General features: G+C 41.6%; 1 protein-coding gene across 8 annotated transcripts in view; it reads right to left on the bottom strand.

Moving 5' to 3' along the window:
* Positions 1-26,898, bottom strand: part of celf5a (cugbp, Elav-like family member 5a) — a 193,211-nt gene that overhangs the window by 10,176 nt on the left and 156,137 nt on the right. For 3 of the 8 annotated variants that reach the window (XM_085449579.1, XM_085449582.1, XM_085449580.1), the window contains exons 4-7: positions 25,864-25,992; positions 23,585-23,664; positions 15,506-15,652; positions 8,218-8,383 (exon numbers count right to left, since the gene is read on the bottom strand). In XM_085449579.1, the coding sequence (XP_085305705.1) occupies positions 8,218-8,383; positions 15,506-15,652; positions 23,585-23,664; positions 25,864-25,992 (522 nt within the window). The remainder of the gene's footprint in view (positions 1-8,217; positions 8,384-15,505; positions 15,653-23,584; positions 23,665-25,863; positions 25,993-26,898) is intronic. The other 5 variants (XM_085449584.1, XM_085449585.1, XM_085449586.1 and 2 more) reach the window with 3 other exon arrangements.

Below are 26,898 nucleotides of genomic sequence, written 5' to 3'. Positions count from 1 at the left end.
GATAAGGGACTTCTTATGAGTAGATTAGATAGAGTACACAATCACAACCAGCTCACCCAAATTGTACACTGAGATATGTGGCAATGCAAACAAAAAGACGCAGTATCACCAGAGCTGGGGTCTTACTCAAAAGCATTACATCACCCCAAAACTACATTACCAGCTGAAACCTCCTACTGCTGACTCCTATCATCTATGTTGGATTATTTTTATTGCTTTCTATCAATAATTACCCCTTTGTCTTCAATCCTCACCTCTCCTACTCTGTTTTATTCTCCATCGTCTCTCCCTGTCTCAGCATTTAAACCACGAGGAAGCTGACAGTGGAGGAGGCAGATGCAGTGACCAGGGGAGTTGCCCCAGTCCAGCGAGAGCTGTTGTGTCTTTTGCACTGATTTTCTTTTACTTTTTTTTTTTTTTATCTCTTTTTTTATGAAGCCTCCCCATGATTGCTTGTTTCCTGCAGAGCTGTGATGAATTAGACTGCAGCTTCAGCCCATTCTCCTACCAGGACCCAGGAGAGCGCCGCTCCTATTCTGAGGGCTAGAGACAGCCAGTCTGCTCAGGCCACACGCACTTTACTGTACCACCAGATAATGCACCCTCTCCATCATCAGGCAAATTCATTTTCCAAGCCTTAGCCATAGTGTGGGAGCACACGCCTATGTATTTGCAGCAGTTGTGCAGTGATAGCAGGAGTAGCAGCAGCAGAAGTACTCGGTGGTAGCACGGACCCCTTATGTGCAATTTCATAAGTTCCGAGGTCAGCAATTACATATGACATCGGTACTGAAGGAGAACACACGAGAGAAGTCGCAGATTGGGGCCACTGAGTCCAGTCTGTTCATCATGTTGGAAATGCCACAGCAAGGAATAAACAGAAGTCTTATAAACACTATATTATCGCACCACAGTCAGTAAAGAGTGAAAAAGGGAAGTATTACTAAGTCTCCTGAACTAGATATTTTCATTTTATCCCTCAGTGGACACATAGTTCTTGCATTGTGAAAAACTGCATTCATAGCTTGTTTACAATGCGCACCCAAGAGCGCTGATATACATGTGGCTGTCAGGATGTTTTGCAACTATCAGGCTGTAATGACATGTTGTTCTTCACTCTGGCATGAGTGAATACAAAGCTGTAGGACAGAGGATTACATATTCCATACATTTTGCTCTGAACTATAAATTTACTGTTCTTTATGACTTCACCAAGGAACACTGCAACGCTAAACAGTATCCATATGTGTTTGTCCAATACATATATTTATGTTGTGGAAGCAAAATTACTCTCATCTTCTTGAAAGCTTCTTCTTAGAGGGAAAAACAGTTGATTTGCTCCTTGCTAAGGAGAAAAAGGCTTCACATGCAACAGAAGTATTTATTATGCTAATTATATATTGAAATCAACAAGGAATGCTATACCCAAACTGGAGAGTGCAGTCATTACCGGCAGAAGGACTGTCTTTTGCCAGAGCAAGTAATAAGTACTCAAAACAGATGCTTTCATCTAACTGATTTGAAATGCGACGCATTTAGAGTCAAAGAGAAAATGTCTGTCTTCTGTGAATAACACTGTAAGGGTGGGGGTAGCTTTCAAAGTCCAGTTGTGATCCTAAGAAGAACTCTGACTTTCAATACTGCCCTTTGGATAAGGAATAAATATTTATAAAGCAAATCAAGTGTGACACAAAACAAATTAACTTACAAATGAATGTGTTTTATTGTTACAGAGTTTAATATAATTTTTCATCTAGTGAATATTTCAAAGCACATAAGTAGTTTTCAGTCAGTACGCTAATTATTTGTGAAATCCTCCCCCTTGCTTGTCATCTCCACAGATCATTTAATAAATTGTTTTGAAAATGCAAGTGTACGCTGATGACTTAACTCTGATCAGCCGTGCCGCAACAGCTTTTCTGGCTTAAGTAGCAGTGAGCCCAAACAAATAACCAAATAATAGCCAGGGTAAAAAATAAATACTAGTAAAATTGCAGTGGACATAGCCACTATGGTTTCTGAACTTCCATTATGAAGTGACAACTTCAACATGTTGGCCATCAAAGACTCACATAGCAAGCAGGTCTGGCCCGGATCTGGTATCAAGCCGGCACTGCTGGCTGACTTCTGGCATGATAAGACGTATGTCATCCAGATATGGGACAGGCCTGAAGTAGATGGCACTGTCTATGAGATGGCATGCCATATCTGGCTCGATTATGGTTTTGTTTATGTGGCCCAGGCCCATAGAAAACAGGTCTGGCCCGGATCCAGCATCTAGCTGACACTTCTGACTGACTGGTGTCCTGGCAGGGTGTATGTCAACCAGATGTGGGCCAGGTCTGGCAATGATGGCACTATTTATGTTCCTATTTTCCTATTTTAGTGAGCAGACCCAAATGCCATGTTGCAATACTATACTGCTGTGATAGCCAACGTTTCAAATACAGATTTGACAGGTTCGTGAGTGTAAACTTTATCGAAAACCTAGTGACGGTTTACTCATCTTTCCTTGTAGGTGGCCGTAGCTCAGGAGGTAGAGCAGGCCACCTACTGATAGGAAGGTTAGTGGTTCGAACCCAGTCTCTGCTAGAGTCTCAGTTTAGAGAAAGTGTGTGATTGGGTGAATGTGGCATGTTGTAGAGGGCACTTTGAGGAATCCTGAAGAGTAGGAAAGTGCTATATAAGAATCATTCCATTCATTGTCTGAATGGAGATTTTCCATGTTACTTTTGCACTATTATGTTCCGCCACTTGTTGTTATTACATGGTTTGATTAAGGTACACATTAGGCTGTCATCTGGGGCATCACAGGGCCAGCAGTGTTTCTGCAACTGGCCCATTTGTGGGCCACCTCTGGCAAACCAGATCTGGGCCACCAAAGGGCCGTTATTCCTTGCGATATGTGGGGACGTGTAAGCACATTGTGTGGTCCAGATTGGGGCCATACCATTTTTGCTATGTGGGGACATTCCGACTGAGAGTAACCATTGACTGTCTATTTTTGTTTATTCTAAAAACAATCATCCTTCTTTACTAAATAAGACTTGAAGAATGGCGATTGAAAACATAAATTCAAGAAGAAAATGTGCAATGACATTATAAACCAAGCGAGAAGCAGAGCAGCTCCTGCATTAAATTTTATACTAACTTTACTGTTGGTCATCGAAAGGAAGGCAAGTTTAAGGAACCTCAACATTAGCTCCACTTTACAGATCCTGGGGCTACTTTAGTTTTGTTATACTGAGTACATATGATACGTGATGAAATTCCAACAGAAGAAAGACTCAAAAGCATGGAACTCCAAAAAAATGGTAGATTTTTAGTACATAGAAAAAACACTGGAGGCAGCAGTACGGAAATAATGCAAGGAAAAGTTTGAAACGGAAGTTATGCAGAAAGAAAAATGCGTGGAACATTATTCACATAAGGAAAAAAGGCAGCATACAGATGAAAGGGAAGGACAAGGTTGGCATGAACTACGGCAGGTCAGGTATTCACAATGGGTGGGTGGGAACATGAGTACAGAAGGTAAAAATATATGAAACAGCACAAGTGATATTTAAAATAAAAACGGCAAATGAGAGCTAAACAAACAAGAAACTGAAAAAAATCCAACAGCAGACTGGGATCTAACACACAATACACCTGAGGAAAAGGATTCCAGCAAAGATTGAACTGCACTTTAATGATGCCAGCGTCTAGCATCTGTTGGGAACAAATCCCATAGCGTAAAAGTTTAAACACCTAATCAACATCTTCCTCATGGGGAGAAACCAGTGGCCACAGCTTGAGCCACAGTCTGTAAATCGCATATCTATAGTGTCTTGGAGGGTGCTTCACTTACAGTCCTCACTTTGGCATGCTTGATAAAATTAATAAAAATGCAACTACTGAAAGGATCCCCTGACCATATGTTATATGCAATGCTAATCTATTTCCAGACTCATTTGCACTCTAGGCTCAGCAGCACCTTCTCGTACAGAATCTTCCTCCAAACTGCAATTCAAATATGAAACAAGTTCCCCAAGTACAGAGCTGGACAGATAACAGAGAGAGACCTCCAAGCCTTTCAGGCAAGCGTAAACACACACTTCTAGACCACACAATTTATTTCCCTGCACACTGCAATGAGCAAAGTGAGCCGCCAGAAAAAGGATTCCAACCTCTAAATGTATAATCATGTGATATACAATCTTAATTTGCCTTAGTTTATACGAAAAATATTATAACATATTTTTTCAGCTGATATTAAAATGAAACTATGTGAAACTCGACAAATCATTTATTACTAAATAAATATTAGATAATAAAACAAAAACCTTCCAGACTACTAAGCCTCCAGTGCTTCCTGCTCTACTTCTGAAGCTCATATGCATTCAATACACTGACCAAAGCAATGTGCCTGGCTTTCAGATGCCTGAGCAGACCAGCTGGGCAGCTTGTGAAGCTCCACTGCCTGCGTGCACCGGAGATCAAATCTGGTCAAGGCAAGAAGAGTGCCTGTGGCCTCTGAACAAACTTGAAGGCAACAGAAAAAGGGCTACCTTTTTCTCACTTCTAATTTTGAGAAATGTAATTATTTTGATGCCAGAGTCACGGTTTAATCTAAAAGCTGAGAAGAAACATTTGCATTTAAGGAACAATGGCAACTCATCCGTCAGACAAAGTGTCATGAAAAACAAGCCACTTTTTAAAATTTAATTTTTTTACCTTTGCCTGCACTGGAAAGACATCTCTACAGCCTTAAAGAAAGCACTTAGAGTAAAAGCATATTTCAGACTAAGAAGGACTGAAAGCTCGAGGTCACACCATCACTTGGGACACACAGGTAGTCATCTTTCCAGCTGTTTCCTTTGGCTCTGAACAGACTGTCGCTATCCTTGGATGTGATGTTTTGATCTAAACGTGAAGGATAGTTGACGCTTTGTTCTAAATAAATATCTTCGCTTACCTGTCCTTTGATTGTTTGTGTTAGAATTAGTCCTTGCCAGTGCAAGGAAGCCATAGAGGACAGGTGGCATTAAGAAAGATCATCACGTCAAACAGCTCATTAGTTTCCTGGTGCTTTGTCACCACCGAAGTGTTCCGTATCCATGGTGCAGCCATGTTTGAATCCAGCAGGGATGTTGTGGCACATTCGGGCTGGCTCTAAGTGTAACGGGCTCGTCTCTTGCTGTGGAGCATCTGCACTATACTTTGTGTAATATGCACTTGTGCATGCACATCTTCAGTGTAGAGCAGCACCATGCAACAGAACATTAGAGCGACTTTGATTACACACTTCTCACATCCTAACAAAGCATTCTTGACACTGCGTGTTCCTCACCACATATACCCAGCGGGATTCACATCTCTCTCCATTTCTCCTTCCTCTCCTCCCTCACCCTCTTTATCTCCCCCCCCCCTCTTAATCCAGCTTTTCCTCTCTCTCTCTTCTTTTGTTTAACTTTTATTTCTTCTGCAGCACTCAGGGAGCGGCACCTGGTGAACATTATTTTCAAAAAGCATCATCATGCATCATTGTAAGGATACATGCTCTAATCAGCTGAACCATCTGGCAAACGGCTTATGCACCATCAAGCTTAAATGCTGTGCATCTGTTGATCAAATGGATGTCTCATTGTTTTCAGGGTAACACCCTTAACCTCGGAGCCTCTTTGTACTTAAGCCTGCTGTCAAACAAGGTTTGGTATGTTGCAGAGGTTATGGAGATCATTTAAATAAAAGACTAGTGTCACATCACACTTTTATCCCAAGATCGGGAAGGGTTTTCATCTATAAAACCATTATTGGAGCTTTATGTTAATGCAGAGCAGTATGTGTCACTCAGAAAGGCAGTAGTATGGCTATCAATAGGTAATAGCTCTCATTTCACAAGGAAAGGGGACATTAACCTTTCTACCTTTTATGCTTTTGTACACAACTGCCAAATGTCAGAATTTAATTAAGCTGAAGAGACGTCTTAATGCATAAATTAAACCTCTGTTGAAGCAGAGAAGCGCTGTGCTCCCAGACCCCAAAAAACAGATTCTGATATTACAATGAATAATTCCACTGACTCGTGGCAGACATCCTACAGTCTCTCAGTAGTGTCAGAGTCTCTTGGCCTACTTATACAGACAGCCTTGCCAGTAATGTTATGTATTCAATGAACTCTAAATAAGTCATAGCCACAAGTGTGAGAAGGGAGAGAGAAAATAGCTGTGTATACCAAAGCAGCACGTTAGTCTACCACTGCTGCAACTGCTGGCAACCACACTCATAATAACCAATGAAGAAAGGGGAAATAAGATATTTTATATTAATGATAGTCCTTGGAACTTCACGAAATTGATGATTTCTCTCAGGGATTAAAAATGTATTACATGCAATAAGAAAAGTTAATCAGTGAATGGAAGCTTGCATAGAGGCATGGTCAAAATACATAAATAGCACCACTTCATACACATCAGGATCACGGGCTTAAAGACACTTGTGATTCTCCTTACGCCCCATGACCACAAATATCTTGCTCTCTACTGTTTTCCCAAGAACTGATAACTATCTATAAACACTGAATTACAGACAAAAGCAAAATCAGCATTACTTCCTTTAGAGTTAGACACTGATTTTCAGTGCAGAAGAGAAGAGACTGGACAAAGCCCTCACACACACAGACACACACACACAATGTGTTTTCATATCTTTGTGGGGACATTTAATTGACATAATGCATTCCCTAGCCGCTTACCCTAACCATCAAAAACCTAATCCTTACCCTCAGCCTAAACCTAACTGTAACCCAATTGTAACCCTGACACTAAAACCACATTTTGAGTCTGAAAAATGTCTTCAAACTCATGGGAAGGGCTGTTGGTCCCCACAAGCATCGTAAACTTCCGATTTTTGGTCCCCACAAAGCTATGTATACACGGACACACACGCACACGCAGAGATAGGGGAAGATAGAAGGGCAGGGAGGCAGGGAGAGATGTTCCTAGCCTTTCAGTTGCACTGTCTTTCATCACCACTATTGTGTTGCCAAATACAGGTATGCATGCTGAACACAAAGATGTGAATTCGAGCACTGTCAGAGGTATACGCATCAAAATATGAGTTTCTCAGCAACGCTTAGCTCCACATTTAATCACTGTCTCGGATTGATTACGGCCACCCCAAAAGTGCACACATTGCACTGAAAACATCACTGTGCATTTTTGACAAATGGGTCTCCTCTCTGGATATATTTGCTGAAGGTGAAAATTATACGTTACACATACGGCATGTGTGCCCACTGCCATGTTCCATTCTTTCACTTTTTGTAAATGTATATAAATTGATTTTAAAGGGTAAATTTAATGGTTAAGAAGAGTCCCTAACATTTCATTTTCTCACTTATTAATCCAACTGACTGTTGGTTGTGTTAAGCTGGACGACAGAAAAATTGTAAATTAAAAAAAAATACCAACTTTTTTTTTTTTCCCCAACGTAAACTGCAGTTCAGCAGGAATTTGATAAAGCACAGCAATTTCTGCAGAAACGGGATTCTTATGATGCCTATAAAGAAAACCCTAAACTAGGCCTTGTTGTGCTGATGATGCTCACACTGACTGGTTTAAAGTTACCAAAGACATCACCTTAAAAACTCAATACTGCAGTGTTGGCAAAGTAGATGAGGGGAGCACAACAAAGACTTTGCTACTGTATTATTTATTTTGGCTCATGCTTTTGTTGAGTGGAGAATCTTGAAGTTCTCTGTCTCAAGAAAAATGAAACACTGCTGAATAAGCAAATGTTAGGCAGTAGGTAGGTGTTTCAAAGTCCTTCCCTTTCCTCTGTAATGGATCTGCATAGGAGGTGTTTGTTATGGAAAACAAACCAAGTGCATGCAGATCATGCACAAGTGCTTTAAAGCACAAGGTCAAAATACTACGGGGAAATTAGCGGCTTATCTGTAAAGTTACTTATTGATATTTCTTCTTCTGCTGCTACTACACTAACCCCAAATATTGTTAGCATTCACAAACAACATAAACATGCAAATCCCACTTTTTTATTCATTTTTTCTCCCTCCAGAGGAATCATGTTGGATCACCAGAAATGAGGCACGCTTTCGTTTGGCTTGTGCACATAAAGGCTATCATGTAAATGCACATACAGGCATGTTCCATTCACTGGTCTGGTACAAAGAAACAAGCATAAGCAAGAGGAAAGGGAATGAAACTGTTTGCTCACCCAGGGTTTGATGAAACTCACCCGACACCGGGGTCATGGGGGTGGGCGGGAGGCTGTTGATGTTGAGCGCCCCCATCTGGTGGATCTGTGTGGCGGGGAAAGCCACACTAGGCGTGAGGTAACCTCCGTGGCTTGCTGCCATGATGGCTGCCTGCTGCTGCATGAGCTAAAGAAGAGGGACACGGAGAGATGGGTGGAGGAAAGGATGGTCGGATGGGGCGTGTGAGACAGGAGGGAGCAGCAGGTAGAAGGGATGTAAGGAAGGTCAGGGGAGGACAGATGGTAATGAAAAATATAGTAAGTTTCAAAGTAGTCAAAAAATGACGGGAGAAGGAGAGCAAGAGAGAAACATAGCACGGGTAGAACAGAGGGGAGGGATGTATGTTGAGGTTGATGGATGGATAGTGCATGAAAAGTACAGAGAAAGTAGAGCGGAATAAAAGAAAGAGAAGAAAAAAGAAGCCTGTCAACCTATGTTTAGTGAATCTGTCTCTCCTCCCAGCTGGAAGCCTGTCACCAGCTGCAGAAACGATTTAATAGCTGTCTGTTGGGCTCACACAAATCAAGGCATTGACATGTGCACATTATCTCTGTACTCACGGAACAGGCAAAGTTTGCAGAGTTGCAATGCTTTTTTCCCCCCCTTACAATTGTCAAACTTCACAATACTGTTTGCTGTAGCTATAGAAATGCCACAGACGTCCCCTCCCCCTGCTCCTCGGACTCGTTCCTAATTTCTGTGATGTATTTGTGATGATGTATCCTGACATTTATCCATATTTTAAGTTTCTCTTGTTTTTTAATTCAGGCAGAAACCAGTAACAAAACGAAAGGCGGAATATATTTGGGATTGGGATTTCAGTAAATGACCAAAGTCTTTGCCACTGAAAAGTTATTCATTGCCGAAAATGTTGTTTGACTCTGTTTTCAGACTGTGACTCATCAAACGAATGTTTTAATGTCAGCTTAGCGAGCAACTCGGGTTTCAGACTATGTTAGTAATATAGAGTCAGTTGGTTAATAGCAGTCAATTTTCACCCACTGGCCGATCCCACAAAGAGATCAAATCAATAGTCTTTCATTCGCTCTGCATTTCTGCTTAGCATGAAGTAAGAAGTGAGCGCTGAAGCTATTTTCCATCAAACGCAGAGTGCTTATTCATGTGCACAGGAAATGCTCACATGCACCGCTGCCTTGAAGTGCACCCACACATATACTCACCTGTTCACACAACATGCATGACAGAGAATATTTGAGCTTCTGTGCTTAACTTAAACTCTTCCTGTGCAAACCCCAAGCTGAATACTGAAATCAGAAGAAAATCCATCTTGGTACATTCATGTGTACAGTTTGTGAACCTGTGGGTTTATCTGGGGATTCAACAATCTTTTGCAGGCTGTGAAGCTTCCCATCAGACATGCAGAACTGTGCGGTATAGGAATACAAACGCAGCTGGACCAGCTTCTTGCCCTCGCCTCTGCATCTGTTTAATACTGCATAGCTTGTATCTCTTTGGAGAGCCACCGATGGCCATGGCCTGAGACTCGTATGAGCAGAAATCAAACTCCTCCGCCACTGGGACTAATGCTAATGATGACATTGTGAGACAGCGAAGGTATAGAATGTCACTCTGCTTGTATTTGCATGTGGACTCTGCAACGGAAAAGCCAATTATTTTCCCTTAGTGCCCCTGTCAGGTAACCTGAAAGCAGCTGTCCTGCTGTAGAATGCCCAGTGCTGGCATCTCATCCATTAACCACATGCCTTGCCATTGCTATCTATTAACGCCTTTTGTCATTTGCATAATTTTATCAGCATGACAAATGGGGATCATCAATTTCTTTCCAAATAAGATGAATTGAGGCTTTAAGAGGATATAGCTGAAAGAGCCTGAAATGGAACAAGAAACTAAACAAAAGCAGTGGCATAGAAACAAATAGGTCCAGAGGTTCTAGGGCTCACTTGCTTTGGCAATTTTGTGATTGCCCTCCTATTAGGACGTGAACAGGGTTGGACATCAGGAGGAAGAGTCTTACTGAAACACCACCTATTGTTTATTTATTTATTTATTTAGTCTTGAGGTACCAGGGACTTTGGGATGACTCTAATAAGCTTGAACCCATTGGCAGCCCTGTGACCTTGTACAACCTGCAGGTCCGGATGCTGTAATAACGCAGTGGAAGTAAATATTGGCATGCCCAGAATACTATCTTCTCTCCCAAGGCATGTTTTAGATAATGCAATCCTTCATGCCGGCCGTCAGATTGTCATGGATAGCAGCTCTCGAATTAATTGATGCTTCAGCAAATCAATTCATACCAGCAAATTGGAAACTGAAGCATGCAGTTATGTTGGAAAGCAGTGGTTATTACACTCTGGTCTTTAATAATAAATAAAATAAAGACCATAGTGGTTATGTTGACTGAAATTTTCAAAGTCATTCCATTTTATATTTCATATGTCTACGCTTTCCCCCTTCCTTTTGTGCAAAATTTCAAAGGCATTATATTCAAAAGCCATTCCTCTTCCTTTATTTATGCACTACCCAACAGATAGCAAATGTCTCTGGCAAAGAATGAGCACAACTGAGTCTTCATCATCATCAGACTCAACCTTTTCTTCCATTTTTCTTTTCCTCTCGGAAGAGGAAAGGAACAGGCGGACAGAAACAACGGGGACAAAAGAGAAACGTGCGAGATGAAAGGGAGCAAAGAAAGTTGCCCAGGCTCCAGCAACATTCATTTAGTGTCAGACATCTGCTTTTTTATTGCAACCTGATGGCATTACTCTCCCCTGGTGCTAGCAGGCAATCACCTCTTTATCACATGGCAATTATCTCTGTAGCGCTGCTCTGTGACTCGCTGACTCTCAGCACTGTCACATGTGACCCCTTATAGCCCAACCAGCCAGTGACGGAGCGAGAGGGGAGGAGAGAGAGGGGGTGAAATAGGTTGGAAAAAAAAAAAATAAGTGAGCGAGAGAGACAGTGGGTCAATGAGGATAACTAAAAGACTGAAGGATAAAACTCAAGGGCCTCATTTGTTACCGCCATGCTCGAAGGCTGTATTTTCACAGAAAGATTATAATAGGTTCTTTCATCTCTGATGCACTTTGCTGTACCGTGCATGTGTGTGTGTCTAGACGCATGCAGGAGCTGTCCAAAGCCTGTCCTCACAGTGAAATCAGGCCACACACATGCTGGTGCATACGTGCGGGGGCAGTTTATAGTACAGCCAAATGATGCAGTAATCTGTAACCATCATTTCTCATGTGTGCCTTTTGAATGCGAGTCCCTCCAACAGGGGGAGATGTTTCCTAATGTGAGTTTATAGCCATCATTCTCCCTTCTGATCCACCCACACACTGTCACTATTAGCACCAAGTTAAACCATTTGCTTTCCTCTAGTTTAGCTATCTCACGCTCTGTCTAATGCATCTTTGAGGGAGGCAAGGCGGCCAAAGTGCTGGAGGAAACTTCTCACTTTAACTCAAACACAGAGGAACCAGGGAAAGCTGAAACGGCCAGCCTCACAAAGAGACGCCACTTAAGATGATGAGAGAAGAAAAGTGACTTTTGTCACATCTAACTGTGTGCCAATGTGATGTTTGTGTCGTGAAGGGGAAATACAAAAAGCAATAAAAGCTGGTTTTACCACTCGCATTCAGCGTTTCACGGGAGAACTATTATAACTCATCACTAACGCTGGACTGAAACATGGAATCTCACTCTCGTTTTCCTTTGCCTTGTGTTTTATAAAATCACCTTTTGCAAATAGGATGTCTCCTGTCAGAGCACACCGGTGTCTGTGTCGATCGTGAAAATGGCACATTTCTCATTTTTGGCATATGTTGTCAGTGTTGTACCCCCTCCAATTTGTGTTCAGAGGCCCCTCCTCCTCCTGGTTTGACTAAAATCCAATTTACTGGCTGTCAGCTCAACTCTATAATCCTATCCACTGCTATAGTGGAGAGGTAGCTCTTTGAATTTACCATTTACTGTATTTGCTGGTTATGACTATATATACGAGCTCTCCCAATGTCTGTATTCCATACCGTGCCACCTCTTCTTCTCTTGGCTAGTGTATATGGAGAGTAGGAAAACGCATAGCGTGTCTTTAGAGATAAACTCTTTTTTTTCTGTCACTGCAGCTTTTTGGTCTTTGGGGAATATATGTAGTTTATCTTGCAGCAAAGAAACATTCATCGTATCGTTTCAGCACCCTCCTTGTGGCTACAGGCGAAGCAAGGCTGCACGCCGCGTGCATTTAGTCAGCACCAGTGATGCAACTGTACTCATAACTGCTGCACACCTGCATGCAAGATAACTAATATTCCTCTTTATTCCACATTATTTCTTACCTAACAGACCCTACCAGTATTTAGATTCATTTAGTAAGGAAGATATGAAAATAAGCGCCTTGCTGATAATCCATTGCTGTCTGTTGCACACTCATTACTTTATCAAAAGCTGGAATGAGTTTATCTCCAAGGTTGGCCTGCCTCAGCGTTTCTAAACCAACTTTCTTTATTTTGGCAAAGTGATTATATGCTATTACATAGCATACATAATACAAAGGAGAATTTCACCTTCACTAACATCTTTCATGCTGTGTAATCTTTCTGTCAAGAAACCATATATGTGCAATTTCTCCTTTAGATTTAATGGTAATTGATTCTCTCTAATGCCAAAGTATCCCCCGTGCCCTTGTTACGTTCACTCCGAACTCAATTTCCTCGCATCATCCTGCTGTTTGTCGTATTATATGTATATATGAGGGGGGGGGGGTGGGGAGGGGAGTGAGAAAGAGCATTTACTGCGCACTGTGCGTGAGTGTGTATACTCTTGTGTGTGCCTGTATGAGTCGACACGGGTCTGTGCCACAGTAAATAAGAGTCATGGCCAACCTGTGCGGGCCACAATGGTCTCCCTGCAGACCGCTACTGCCTCCACCACCTCTTAAACATTTGCATTTCTCCACATTTTCTGGGAAAGGGCTGCATTTCATGAATGGTAATGAAGGTGGGAGTTTTACTGGAGAGAGCACAAGAGATGGCCTTGCAATTACTCGGGGATGGTCAATTTGCACATTTCACAGTGGGTCCCATGGCTGTGATATGAAAATGAGGGAAATGGATAAGCCCCCAAGACCCGGCTAACATCAACAATTAATCCTAGCATTTAGAAATTGGAAAAAATATTTAACTTTAACAACTAAGTAAGTACAGGAGAAGATGATTTTGCACTGCTCCTTCTTTGTAAATTATATTTTCCACAGATGATCGCGTGCATTTAGGCGATTAAAGCCCAGGTATTTATCACAGAGTCGGACAGAAAGCATTTCATCCAACCCAATTCAATTGATTTTAGTTTTCTTCAAGTAGTTAGTGTGTCTGTATGTGCATGCGGTGGCATATGCACTGAGGGGGTGCATGTGTGTGCTCTGCCTCAGCAGGAGAGAAGAAAGTTTGTGTGCAGATAAGTTGCCCATGGAATATTCTGAGTCAACTGTGTCCCCTGAAGCATCTCATGGGCCCAGAGGGAGGGACAGTGGGAGGGAGAGGGGAAGGGTAGAGAAGCAGTGTGATAGTGGGTAGAGGGGGCGATTGGTGAGAGGGGCTGCACAGGCTGTCTGAACTCATCAAAGAGCCGAGGGTCTGCTGTGTGCGTGTATGGTGCCATGCCCTGGGGGGTGGGGGGGGGGTGGGGGTGGGCGGTGGTGGGAGGGCAGAGTGAAGCTGATGAAGGGGTTGGAGGGTACAAGCTAACCAAATGTGTGCGCGTCTACGTGCTGAGAGTGCTGAAATCCAGGCACTAATGGAATGGCAGTACTGTTTAAGAGTAGAAGAGCTGAAAGTGGTGTTGATGGCAGTGATGATAGTTTGCCAGGCTAATTTTCACCTACAACAATATCCGCTAAGTAAGGAAAAACAGGGAAAAAAGCAGCGAACAAAGAGTCTGCGTGCAGTGAATTCGCTCAAAGACGTTTCACTGCAACAGCGGAATCCTCATTTAATTATTTGCCTGTGTGACTGATGTAAATTCTAACACTTTGGTCAGTCATCATCCCAACATGGATTATTAAGTAAAAGATGTTAAAAAGCCTACGTTCAAACCACCAACATGTTTCCCTTTTTTAGAACTTTGATTTCAGAATTTTTGTAGATTTATACTGGAAAAAATGGAGTCCAAGCCACATTAAAATTACACTATTTTGTTATTCTGCCTTCATACCTAAAATCTAATTGTTTTAAATGAAATGAGTTATGATGATGGCACAAGGGTATAAATTCTCCAGATGTTGGCTCCAAATATAATATCTACCATCTGCAGCTTTCATTGGCTGTTGGAACAAATTCTTGAATTAAACACGATTTCACATATCTTCTGGCCACTTGGGGGCAGTGTAAACAACTGCCCCCAATACAGAAGATACTGCGAGCGCAGCACTTTAATATATTGCCTTTCAGGTTAATAAGTCAAAAATTAATTAGCTTTATGTCTGCTTGATAAAGAGTTAATGTCGCTTTGTATTAATCAAAAGCAGGATTTATGCTGAGCGTTTCCAGCCACCGATGAATGAGGCCCAATCGTAGTCACTCTGGTCTGCTGTTTACCACATTTCTGTCTTTTCAGCTGATAAATGTGCCACTATGCACGAGTTAAAAGCAAGTTAATTGCTAGGTTTTATCCAATGCCTGCTGTGGCTAAAAATGATAAAATAAGAGTTTTAAAGCAAAACAGTTCCACCATGAGGGGAACGACATAGTCGCTGGACATCTCATTGTGGTTGTTGATTTGTCGCTGGCAACTCCAGCTGCTTAGGTAACCCTGTAATATGTTTACTACCTCGTCAGATGGTGAAATACATCGTGGCTTGTTTTTGTTGATAGTCGCTTCAACTGCCTCGATATTGAGAAAAATTGAAGTTGGAGCCACTTGGACTCGCTGAATGCTACTGACTTTCTACGATTTCCAGTCGCCACATCGCTTATTCCTTGCCTACTCAAATGCAAATACATGCTTATGGTGATTAATGATAGTAGATAAAATATTTTTAACATTTTTCTTCCAGTGTTAGGTACAGTATATCAAATCCTTTAAAATGTCATTGTTTGAGAGTGAAGATGTGAAACATTGCCAGAATATGAAACTCACTGCTACTAAAATTTTAAGTATGTGTACTACAAAGTAATAAGATCCATTATCCATGCATAAAATGAAATATAATCTTATTGTTTCTCCCTTTAAAGTCTACTGTGTGTGCTACATATGCCTTTTCCAACTCACCGCATGTGCGTAAGAGCTGTAGGTGCTGAAGGGAAGGGCGATGGCTGGGTTAAAGATGCCAAACTGCCCAACCATCTGCTGCATACGTCTGATGGTGCGCTCCTTGTCTGTGTCGGCGAATTTGACCACCAAGCTAGAGGAAGCACCCTGAGTGAGTTAGAAGGAAAGAAAGAAAAAAAGGGAAGAAATCAGATGAGGGAACAAACAGCCACTTAACTGCATGTAGCCCTCACACTTACACTCAGCAAATGAATGTGGTACATACATATACGCAAAAGGCCTTGAGAAAATTTGCATTTATGATTAACTACACATTTAGAGACAGCTGTGAACCAACACTTAAAAAAAAACTGCATTAAGAACGTTAGTGGTTATTATTTCAAATTTCTTAGTCTGCCATGTTCATTTGCAACAACAACTGCTGTTAACATCGATACCTAGTGAGCATCTCTAATTGTGTGTCAGAGATTTGCTTTTCATTACTGCAGAAAATTGTGGCTGGCATACATAAACATAAAACGGACAGCTGCGTTAAGAATAAAAATGTTCTATTTATTGAGTGAAAAGCTCAGATATGCAGACAGGATCAGCCTGCTTTCTTTCAGTCAGAGAGAGACATACACAAAGTCACTCAGGGCAAAGCCGACTCACTGTTTATATCATAAATAGTTTATATCCCTCATGCCCTTCCAGGCTTTTCCCTATCCGGTACGGTACATATATGTAACATCAGAGCTACTTTGTTAAGGTTAAAAGACCTGCAATGCACAGCAGTTCCTACTGGCCTGGGTAGAAGTGCTCTTCAAAGAAAATTCTTCTTTTCAGGGCGATTTCTCTCCTTCTGCCCAGCTTCCGTTTGAGTCTCCTCCTCGTTTCTGTGTCTTTGGCAATTCATTTCTATATCAAAACTATTACCCCTTTTTGCAGCCCAATAATGAAACCAGCAGGTGTGTCTGCCACACACCCTTCATTAAAGAATCTTCAAATGATTTAGCGCTACAGTTGACCTTTTGTGTGCTCCGCCTCTCCTCCCCTCTGCGCCCCCAAACAGGCCAATCGATCCACATAAAAGGCCGAAATATTACTCTGATCTGACAGTGTAGAAAGGTTGTGTGTCAGTCACGATAGGAGGCTCCCTGAAATTGATGCAAGATTGTCAATAGCAGTGGTGACTGGTAAAGCGCCTGGACTGGGTTATAGTTTTCAAACTTCTAAAGGCGGTAATGTTTTGGATCTGAGTCAAATATCGAAGAAGCTGTGTTGGACAACAGGTGCATAGTTACAAATGGCATCTGCATTAGCAGGTTATTATTGCATAATTAATTTGACTTTATTATGCTCTTTTCTGTGTGTTTTCCCTTACTGAGGTATCGCTCTAATAAAGATATCTACAGACAGCAAAAAACGGTCAAAGACAGGCATTGGACCTTTTCGACTGTAGCATATGGATTTTATGTTCTTCCTTTGCCTTTCTCCCCACATTTCTCAATATTCCCACAAGCCCTCTCCTCCAGGCTAACTCACTGGTTGAATTACAGGCTTGCAGTACTATATGTCAATGGTCAGTTGGTTAGTTGGCTGTGTGACTAAAAGACTGACTGTATAGCTAGTTGAGTGACAGTTAGCCAACTAGCCTGGCTAGCTGGTTGAACTACAGGCTTGCAGTACTATATGTCAATGGTCAGTTGGTTAGTCGGCTGTGTGACTAAAAGACTGACTGTATAGCTAGTTGAGTGACTGACTGACTGGCAGGCTAGTTGGCTAACAGACGAATTGAGCACTTACTGGCTCTGGCTAATGAGAAATTAGCTTGTGCAGTGCTAATGCAATTCTATCAGATGGGAATAAGACGCCTTGCATTCACTCTGACTCATATACGATTCTATAACAAATACAGAAACAAGAGATAGAAAAACACAATAAAAAAATTCTTAATGCTTCTCAATCTCTTAAGCAAAACCTCATATATTAACACTAAGCAGAGACACTTCAAGGTTGACAGTGACACAATTGCAAGTTTAGCGTTTGTTGTTGTCGAGCATTTTACTATCTGTACGATTAACCTTGCTATGAGGTTTAACTTTGGGAGTGTGCAGCAGAATACAGACAAGATGCTCTAGTATATATTGAATATTTTACCTCGCCTTCACAGTTAAAGAAGCTATTTAAGGTCGCTCTTTGGTAATGAGAACTATGAGCTTTTCCTCTGGTTAAGGAGATTAAGTTGGAACTTTGCAGTCAGCCCTTTGCCATCTAGAACTAAAGTGTCCCTTCTTGAGAAACAAAGTTTATTGGCCTGTCTTATTATACAAGGGCCTTGTGCCATTTGCTTTCATACGCTTGCATGTATGTCCCACTCGCTGCAAAGCTTTTTTTCAAGGTCTCTACACTGAGACTGCCCTCCCACTGTTTCTCCTAAGGACACGTAAATTTTATGGCTTGTCGGCTAAGCGTCCATTGCCACATTTGTTTATCTCAGAGGTTTTCCCATTTAGGCCTGTCAGGATATCAGCGAGCAGAATCTCCATTGCTATAAAGAGAAGAGGATGAAGTGTGAAGTGAAAGTCTCATTAAATTTTTAAGCTGCCAAGTGTGAGCAGAATCCCCCTGCCGGGTGTCTCCCAGCTGCCTAGAGAGCCACTGAAGAAGCGGGAGTTAAACAGGAAGGATAAAAAGCTACTACAGAGACTTAGAACCAAAAGGAAAGTCTGCCTCTTTATGGCTTCTTCTCGTTGCCAAGGATGGTTGTGTTGGTGTCTGCTCAAGCTGCACAAGCTGCAAACCCTCATGTGAATGAAGGAGATAAAGCCTCATACCTAGTGATATATATTTCATATTCTTTTAACTTTAATGCCTGCTTGCATTTGATAACTTAGAAGGAAGATTGGTTCTCTGTCCAGTACTGGGAGATACAGTCTGTGTCTTGGCTTCAAGTGTCTCACAGTGAAGACCTTTATGGTGTTCCTGTATTTTGGGGTCAGTCATGCTGTAACTTTGTTCGCACACCTATTAAGAAATACTTTAAAAATTTTACAACACTCCAAATCAACATAATACAGTCGGAATGTTTTTCACATTTATTTTAAGAAGCTCTGCCATGGTCCAGCAACCTGTCCACAACAGGATGTCAGGAGTTTGAAGGCAACAGCTTCTGTTTATATGTTGTTGTTTTTTTTTTCAAATTTAACTGCAAACTGTGAGCTGAAAAAAAGCAGATGGTGATAGTTTCACTCTCTCTGAGTCACTCTTTTACTTTCACTCTCATCATGTTTGGTCAGCAGGAAGCTCGAAGGATGTTGGTTTGGTGTAAGTTCTAATTATACTTGCAGTAACACAACTTGTTGTTGTCAACGCAGCAACATGTATGTTAAATGTGATTGCATTTCAGCTGCCTCCTGTCAGCTCCGCACCCTCGTGAGGAGGAAAGGAGAAACTGCTGTGACAGCAGATTTCAGCAGACTAATGACTCTCGCGCTGATCTGAAATAAGACAGGTGCACATAAGTTAGATTTTTCATACCAACAATTCAGAAAATTTATATTTATATATTCAGAATCTGCTGATGTTTCCTTATATGTAAAGTATAATTTAAAATTTCTTTCTCACAGTGAAGAAAACACACTAAACTTAAACACTGGTATCACATTGGTACTTGGTATTAACATATTTTCACAGCCAAAGCATCTCAGGATCAGAACATCCTAAGCCTCCTGTCCAGTGTTTTCAAACGCCGTGACAGGCTTCAGCTCGCTACAAACCATAATTCAGTGTGATGGAAAGATGGAAAGTGTATTAATGACACAAAACACTTTATTAATAGGAGTAAGTTATTCAGACTGTAAAAAGAAGAGTCTACGGAGAGCTTTAAATCTCTTTAATGCGAGTGTCAAAATCTGTCAAATTGCTAATTTTGTTACTCAGTTAGTCGCAGCAGGTCATTCAGTCATTCATTCAACTTTTCAATCATTTCAAGACAAAGGACCTCAACTTAGAGAAACTAAAGATCTGAAAAAATTTAATTAGTAACATTGAGTTACTAATTTAATATATGCAATCTTTTAACAAAACTCAAAGAATATTTCAAAATATGCATACTGACTTTATGTAATTTGATTACATGTACATTTTCTGTATAATCTTTCCTTTGTTTAGTTTTTATACAAGTAGAGTGGCAGTCTGTTACAGGGCCTCACCATTGGCACCAGTCACACTCATATTCACACCTATGGCTGATTTACAATCACCAGTTAACAGAATTTACGGCACTTTTAATAATATAGCGCCAAGTCATAATAACAGGTGCCTCAAGGCACTTATGTTGTTATGTAGATGCCCTACAATACTAAAGAGAACCACAGGAAACCCAAACCATCTCCTGTGAGCGGTCGGAGTGAAAGGAGGAAGACAGGACAGAGACACACTGTGAAAGAGAAGTGTAAAAACACAGTGAGTAAAAAAGGTGAATGAAGAAAAAACACTGGGAATCCCTCAGCAGCCTACACCTATGCAGCATAACTAAAGGAGGATTCAGGGTCACCTGATCCAGCCCTAACTATATTCTTTAGCAAAAAGGAAAGTTTTAAGCCTAATCTAGATAGTGTCTGTCTCCTGAATCCAGGAGAAGGGTCTAAAAGTTGAAGGCTCTGCCTCCCATTCTACTTTTAAATACTCTATGTAAGCCTGCAGTCTGAGAGCGAAGTGCTCCGTTGGGGTGATATGGTGCTATGAGATCTTTAAGATAAGATGGGGCCTGATTATTCAGGACCTTGTATGTGAGGAGCAGGATTTTAAATTTGATTCTGGATTTAACAGGGAGCCAGTGAAGGGAAGCCAATATAGGAGAAATATGCTCTCTCTTTCTAGTCTGTGTCAGTACCTTTGCTGCAGCTCAGTTAACCTAACATGGAGATCTTTGGACTGTAGGAGGAACCTGCAGAGAACACGAATGTCCAGGATCTCCGTAGTTTGTTCTAAATACACGGTGAAAGGCATTTCCTTCAGTCATGTTCAGAATTATACTAAAGCTGTATAGAGTACTCTTATATGATATAACTATTAATTTTTGGCATTTGCACGGAGTTACTCTATGGTTGTTTTTCCAGTGAGGCCAACCATTACACTACCCCAGCTAGCCATAGAAGGATAAATGGACTTCCTATTCAAGCTTAGCTCTTATAATAATGGATGACTGGGAACTTGTTTGGTTATTAGAATGTAAATTGAGTTGCTAGAAACAATACTGATTGAAATTAAAGACCTAACTTAAATAAAAGCAGAATGTTGTTTAGGGAGCAGCAACACAAAGATTAATCAACCCTGTGAAAGACTGACATTAACACTCCACATTTCATTGAGTACACAACAAGATTATTACTTATGCCAGTATTTATATGTATACCGCTGCATCGGCTGCCTCTTTCATTTCATTAAAAGACGTGCCTTATTGGGTATTAAATCCTGGCACTCGTAGCACTTGCATATGTACTCTGTTCTCTGTCTGAAGTAACTGACAAGATTCAGGAGATGGGGAATCACATTTAGATGAATTTTAAACTTCTTTTTTTTCTTCTCTTGCACTCTCAATCATCTAGCTCTCTCTTCTAAGCAAGCATTACCTCATTTGCTTTCTTTTGTTGTGCGCTTATCCTTCCATCATCCTGCTCTGCTGCTTATATCTCAGTTCCTGTGTCAGCTGAAACTGCCTCGAACTCAGCTGCTGCGCATACGGAGTGAAAAAAAAAATCAGCATGGCTCTGCGGACCTGACCCACACCCCCGTCATCTCTGTGTAATTTTGTCCTGAGACTTTCTTCCTACATCACCCTGCTGAATTCCAGCAATTTGCTCTACAGCGCTAGAATTTAAATGTTTAATTGAGGCACTCGTGGCCTGAACTTTGGTGGTGCGTGCACACCAGCGATAGCAGCTGGTGATCAAGGGATGGTGGCAGAGTATACGTGAGAAGAGATATTTATGCTTGAATTATGATGGGTTAGAGTGTGATCGGCCGCTGATGCCGGATGGGTAGTTCCACATATGGAACAAATGCAAGTGTATGTACGCTCACAATGGACTTCTAAGCATGCAGCGGCCAGCACTCTTCGTGCAGTCCTTGATGCAGATTTCCTTTTTCATTTCCAACTCACACACAGATTAATACATACAAAATGCCCACTCCTTCTCTACATGAATAACACAAATGTATTCAGCTCAAGTCCTCCGAGCTGGAAAATAAGATCAGTCAGGGAGCCTTTGACCCTAGTCCGTGGCTGGACGTGGATGTGGCAGTGAGCGGTATAGAACGAGTGTGCATGCATGTGCTCATGCAAATGTTTTACCCACAAAGTGCTTCTATTTGTAGATATTTATGCATGTGCACACATGCATTCGTGTACGTCTGTGTGCACACGCATAAAATCTAAGAAGCAAGTGTTCATGCTCTGGGGCGCTGGCGTTCATTTGCTGTAGTGTTAATATTCTGTGCGGTACACCTCAGCCACTGCTGCTATAGGTCTTTATTATTGTCATCTTTTTGACTGAAATATGAAGGAATGAGGGAATTGCTTGTTTGATTTGCCTGATAATAAATTCTCTGTCTCTTTGGCTGTCAGTGGCATTTATTTCTTTGTTTGATTTCTTCATTTTTAATCCACCTCAACATTTGGTAAATAAATGCTTTTTCATTCAGTTAACATGCTTGTACATGACTTCTTTTTGCAGTCGTGGCTCGACTGCAATCGAAACGATGTTAAATTAACACACAGGATGTGCGGCCCATGTTTTTTCCAGGATCTTTGCTACACTGACGGACACGCTGCTCTGAATAGAACTGTCCTGCTGAGGCATAATAGACCATCGGAGGTCCACTAATCTCAGCAAGGCAGGCGCACTGTGCCTGCTTCTCCAGCAGCCACAGGATATGAGATGCTGATCAGATTTCTATAATCAATTTACCAGAGCAGGAGGTATAAATCCTGTCCATTCACTCATTCTCTCTCTGCCCCCTCGCTCTCTGTCTCATTCTCCCTCTCTCTCCAAGTCTCCCCCCCTCATCCTTTCAGCACCCTGCTTATAGTTGGATGAATAATTCAGCAGCCAATGTGGTGAAAGGTGGAGTAAACAAGTCTATTGCCTAATATCCCGAGAGGCTGCCAAAGAGAGACGAGCGAGGGCAGAGAGGTAGCAGAGATAGGGGAATGGAGCAACACAGAAGGAGGGTATCTATGGAAAATGGACATCCAGAGTCTTTCCTCATGACCTGCAGTCATTTGCACTTAGATTGACTCAGAGGTTGTGCCAAAATGGCACAGCTGGCTTCAAGTGGTTCTCTCTGCTCCTCTCTCTCGAGCCACACATTGGCAACCATTAATAATGAAATCATACAGTGAAACACAACACCTGTGCGATAGGGTGGGAGGGAGTTCACTGCCCCAGCCTTTCTGAGACGAGAGCTGCCGAAACAAAAACGAGGATGAAAGCAAAGTATACTTCAGGCTACTGTATAAAACAAGTCATGACTCTCTGTCCGCTCGCCGAATGTCATGGAGAATAACTCTATTCAGGTTTGAAGTGCAGAGTAAGTAGCTTTTATTTTGACACAATCAGGTATACAGGGACCCTGCTTAAACACGAGACACATACAAATGAGCAGTACAGCTTTTTGTGCTCGCAGTAAAGCTAGTGCGGAGAGAATTCAGAGGACACAGTGTGCTTACATAAGGAGCTAATGTAATCTCACACTGGGGTTCTATCCACTGATTATGCAAACAGAACTACTGATTGATGACTCATCCAAAATTCAATTATCACTCTAAACAGTTTTATCTGGAAATCAGATTAGGATTTTTTTCAAGTACCGTGTTAATTACAAAGACAGCAGAATATTTGTTTTTGGATCTTTTTTAAAAATCTGCCATATTTATAAAGATGGATTCAGTTGATTCAAACGTCGAAGCTGAGAATTTAAAGCTCCATAGCAAGACACGTGGACTGCAGCTATTGAAGTGTTGTGGATGTTACAGATGCTTTGTGGCCTGAGTGGGTTTCTGTGCTTTTATATGAGGGAGACAGCTGTACTCACTGGCATAGTCTGGCTGCCGTGGAGCGCGCTGATTGCAGACTGAGCCTCGGTGTGTGTGGAGAACTTAACGAAGGCGCAACCTGGAAGAAAGAGCAGATGCACACCGCACACAGGTAAACACACACAAACATACAAAGAAGTACATTTACACATGTATATATTAATATAGAGAGAAATATATTGTATATCCTGTACAGTGTTCACTCAAGTGAGCCTTTAACAGTGTACAATATATTAATAAATTAATAATAATAATAGTTGAATTATATTTGACACCACAGAAATCGCTGTGCAGTGAGAGCCTCTCATTGCACAGCAGGCTGCCCAACTCCAGGCATTAGGCAGGCAGACAAGCAGGCAGAAGCTGCAGGCAAGAGATTGCACTGATGAAGCAGAAAAGCATGCTATTTAGCACCACATGCCTGTCTGTGCATATTAAACACGAGCTAAACTGGCTAAACTTAACTAGCAAACCATCTAGGTTCTCAGAACAATTAATTGTTTCTACGACAAGATGTTCTGATCACTTCTTCTGATTTGAACAAGGCCCGAAACAATCAAACCTCTTTGCTGTACTGTCCTTAAAGAACTATGATTTTCTCTCTTTAGGGTCTGGCTATGATACCTTTTTCTTTCAAAATCAACCAAGAAAGTACCCTTAGTAGAAATGATTGAAGGGGCAGAAACTAAAAGATGCATCACCATCTAATTCAAGACAAAAGAAAATGCATTCTCTGTGAAACTTGCAGTAACTGTCCAGCCGACTGCTCATGCAGGTCTCTGAGCTCAGTTTATTAAAATGTGAGAAAGCTAGAGCGAATAAAGATGCCCAGCGACTGACACAGAAACACATGTGGACTAAATCTGGGTCTGTTGTCTGAGCTAGCAGGACTATCCACTGAGCCACCGTGTCCTTTTATAATTACACCCCATTTCACCTAATTTCATTTTTTCATGTTAAGTTTCCTTTTTTAAAATTATTTAATCTGTCATACTGTCAGTCTCCTTATCATCTTCTCTGCTTGACCCAGTCACCCTGCCATTCTTCCTCTGTTAATGGGCTTACGCCTATGGACACCAGCCTATCACGATGCCCATTCAGCTGTCAAAGCACTGCCCCCCCTATTGAGATATGAATAGATCGGGGCTAGAGCTCGCGATGACCTGGACAAGGATTTTGCCACAGTAGTACAAACCATACATCAGTATAATTATGCATTTAACACTTCCTGCACCTTTTTAAATAAACTAAAAAAACTGAACGTGTGAAGCGGTGAGGAAGCATAAAATATTCTCTACATGTCATTTTGTATCACAGGACTTTGAGATGCAACATGGTGATGAATTTTTTTTCACTTGTTTAGATGTTTTTTATTTGATATGATATAATTATACTACTAGTACTGCTACTGCTACTACTACTAATAATAATTATTACTATAAAAAGACTTTCAAATGATACTCTCAGCCATTACCAGAAAAAAAGAATTGTGATGATGTAATAGAGGATAATGACTTGAGTGTTGACAGTTAACTTAGACGGAGCATAAATACTGCACAGCCACAAAGAAGAATGCAACTCGTTCCCATCCCCACAGTGGGGACACTTGAATCGTTTTGACATCCGTCTTTCTTTTCTCCTCCTCCAGCGTACTGCAGAGTCAGAATGTTCTTCAAACCCTTTTAGATATAATTCCATAACGATTTCCATAAGCCCCGGCTGGGGAATAGGCTTTAGAGACATGAAAAACCACTGGTCTCTTTGCTCTTTGTTGCATGGCTATCTCAGAAAGGGCTTCGGGATATCAACACTTCAGTACCTGCGTAAAGTCCAGCGGTACATTCAAAACAATAGACATCAGCAGGATAATGACTGGGATTTTGTTATGCAGGAAATTCAGGTAAATACTGAAAAAGTGTTTGCAAAGCCAACAGGGTAATTTTTAAATCATTGCTGAATTAGGTGGGATCACAGCAAGATATCACATGTGGTGAGAGAGCTGGGTTTTCCAGGACTAGTAGCGAGACTAAAAGCAAAAACATTGTCCTAATTAGAGTAACGATAAATTTAAATATGGCATCTTTTAGAAACTATTAGACTTTGACAATCCCGTGTCCCAAACAACATAACGTTAAATTTTTGACATCAATTAACCAGTCGGGCTACTTGACCTATATCTGATGGATGTGCTGCACAGATTTGAGACACACACTCGGATGCACTGTCACTTCTTTGTCAGTGACCTAAATAATGCTGTCAGCTGTATCACGGCTCTTACCTTTGCTGTTTCCGTCAGGACCTCTTAGGACCGTGCACTCTTCGATGACTCCGTAAGGCTCGAAGAGGCGGTAGACATCCTCCTCGGTCTGTTGTTTGTTCAGCATCCCAACAAACAACTTCCTGTCTTCTGGAACAAAAACAAGAGTCAAAAGATTACATTACAACTTTGACCTCAATTATGAAACCAATTTAAGAGCATACAATAGTGAATTGTACAGTAGAGTCACCGTTGGTGGAACAGAGACAGCAATTTAAAAAGGAAGTCTCATTTTCCGCAGGAACAAAGACACTTTCGCGGAGCCTCGGTACAGTAAAGTAACTGTCTAGTTTATTTAGTGCAGGTTGGCCTCGAGTCACATTGTATTATCTCTTTTCCCAGACTGATCATTTTAAATCTCCACTATAAGTGGGTTTAGTCCCATGTGGGCACATATACTATAGCAGCAGGGGGTAAGTGAGTGGTCAGGGGCTGGAAAGAAGAAAGGAGGGAAATGGTAGACTAATGAAGAGGTTTCTCACATGCTCACACACGCAGCCACAGAGACCCAAGACAATGAGAGAGTCTTTGGTCCTTTTAAAAGCAGGAAGGGGCTCCAGGCAGCTCTAACCTCCTACACACCACACTGTACTGGCTGAAAGCTCCAGTTCTCTCCCTCTTTCTTTTACTCACTCTTTCTCCTTCCCCTTTATTCATCTATCTCTTTCCTGCGTTCTTATTCTCTCGCTGATTCTACATTTTTCCCCTCATTCTTTTTCAACTGCCCGCCTCCCTCCCTTCCTCCCTTTATCTCTCTCTTACTCTACTAATTGCTGCTGATCCAGTGTTTTTTGTGCAGCCAGAGAAATATTTCAGTGTGCTCTTCAGTGAACAATGGCGTGTCTCTCCAGTGAGCAACGAAGGCTGGGAGACACGCCATGAATAACGCTGACTTTTCAACAGATAGCCCGTACGCCACCGAGTCCTGTTAAATGCTTTGGGATCTGATCTTTACCTTGACCTGACACGCTGTGTTTACTGATGTACTCTGGCCTT

Source organism: Copadichromis virginalis, linkage group LG23 (genome assembly GCF_057382275.1).
Source record: "Copadichromis virginalis isolate Kocher_CV1m ecotype Utaka linkage group LG23, C_Virginalis_male_GT1.1, whole genome shotgun sequence".
Lineage (NCBI taxonomy): Eukaryota > Metazoa > Chordata > Actinopteri > Cichliformes > Cichlidae > Copadichromis > Copadichromis virginalis.
The sequence above is the reverse complement of the archived record's forward strand: the minus strand, read 5'-3'. Positions and strand labels throughout refer to the sequence as shown.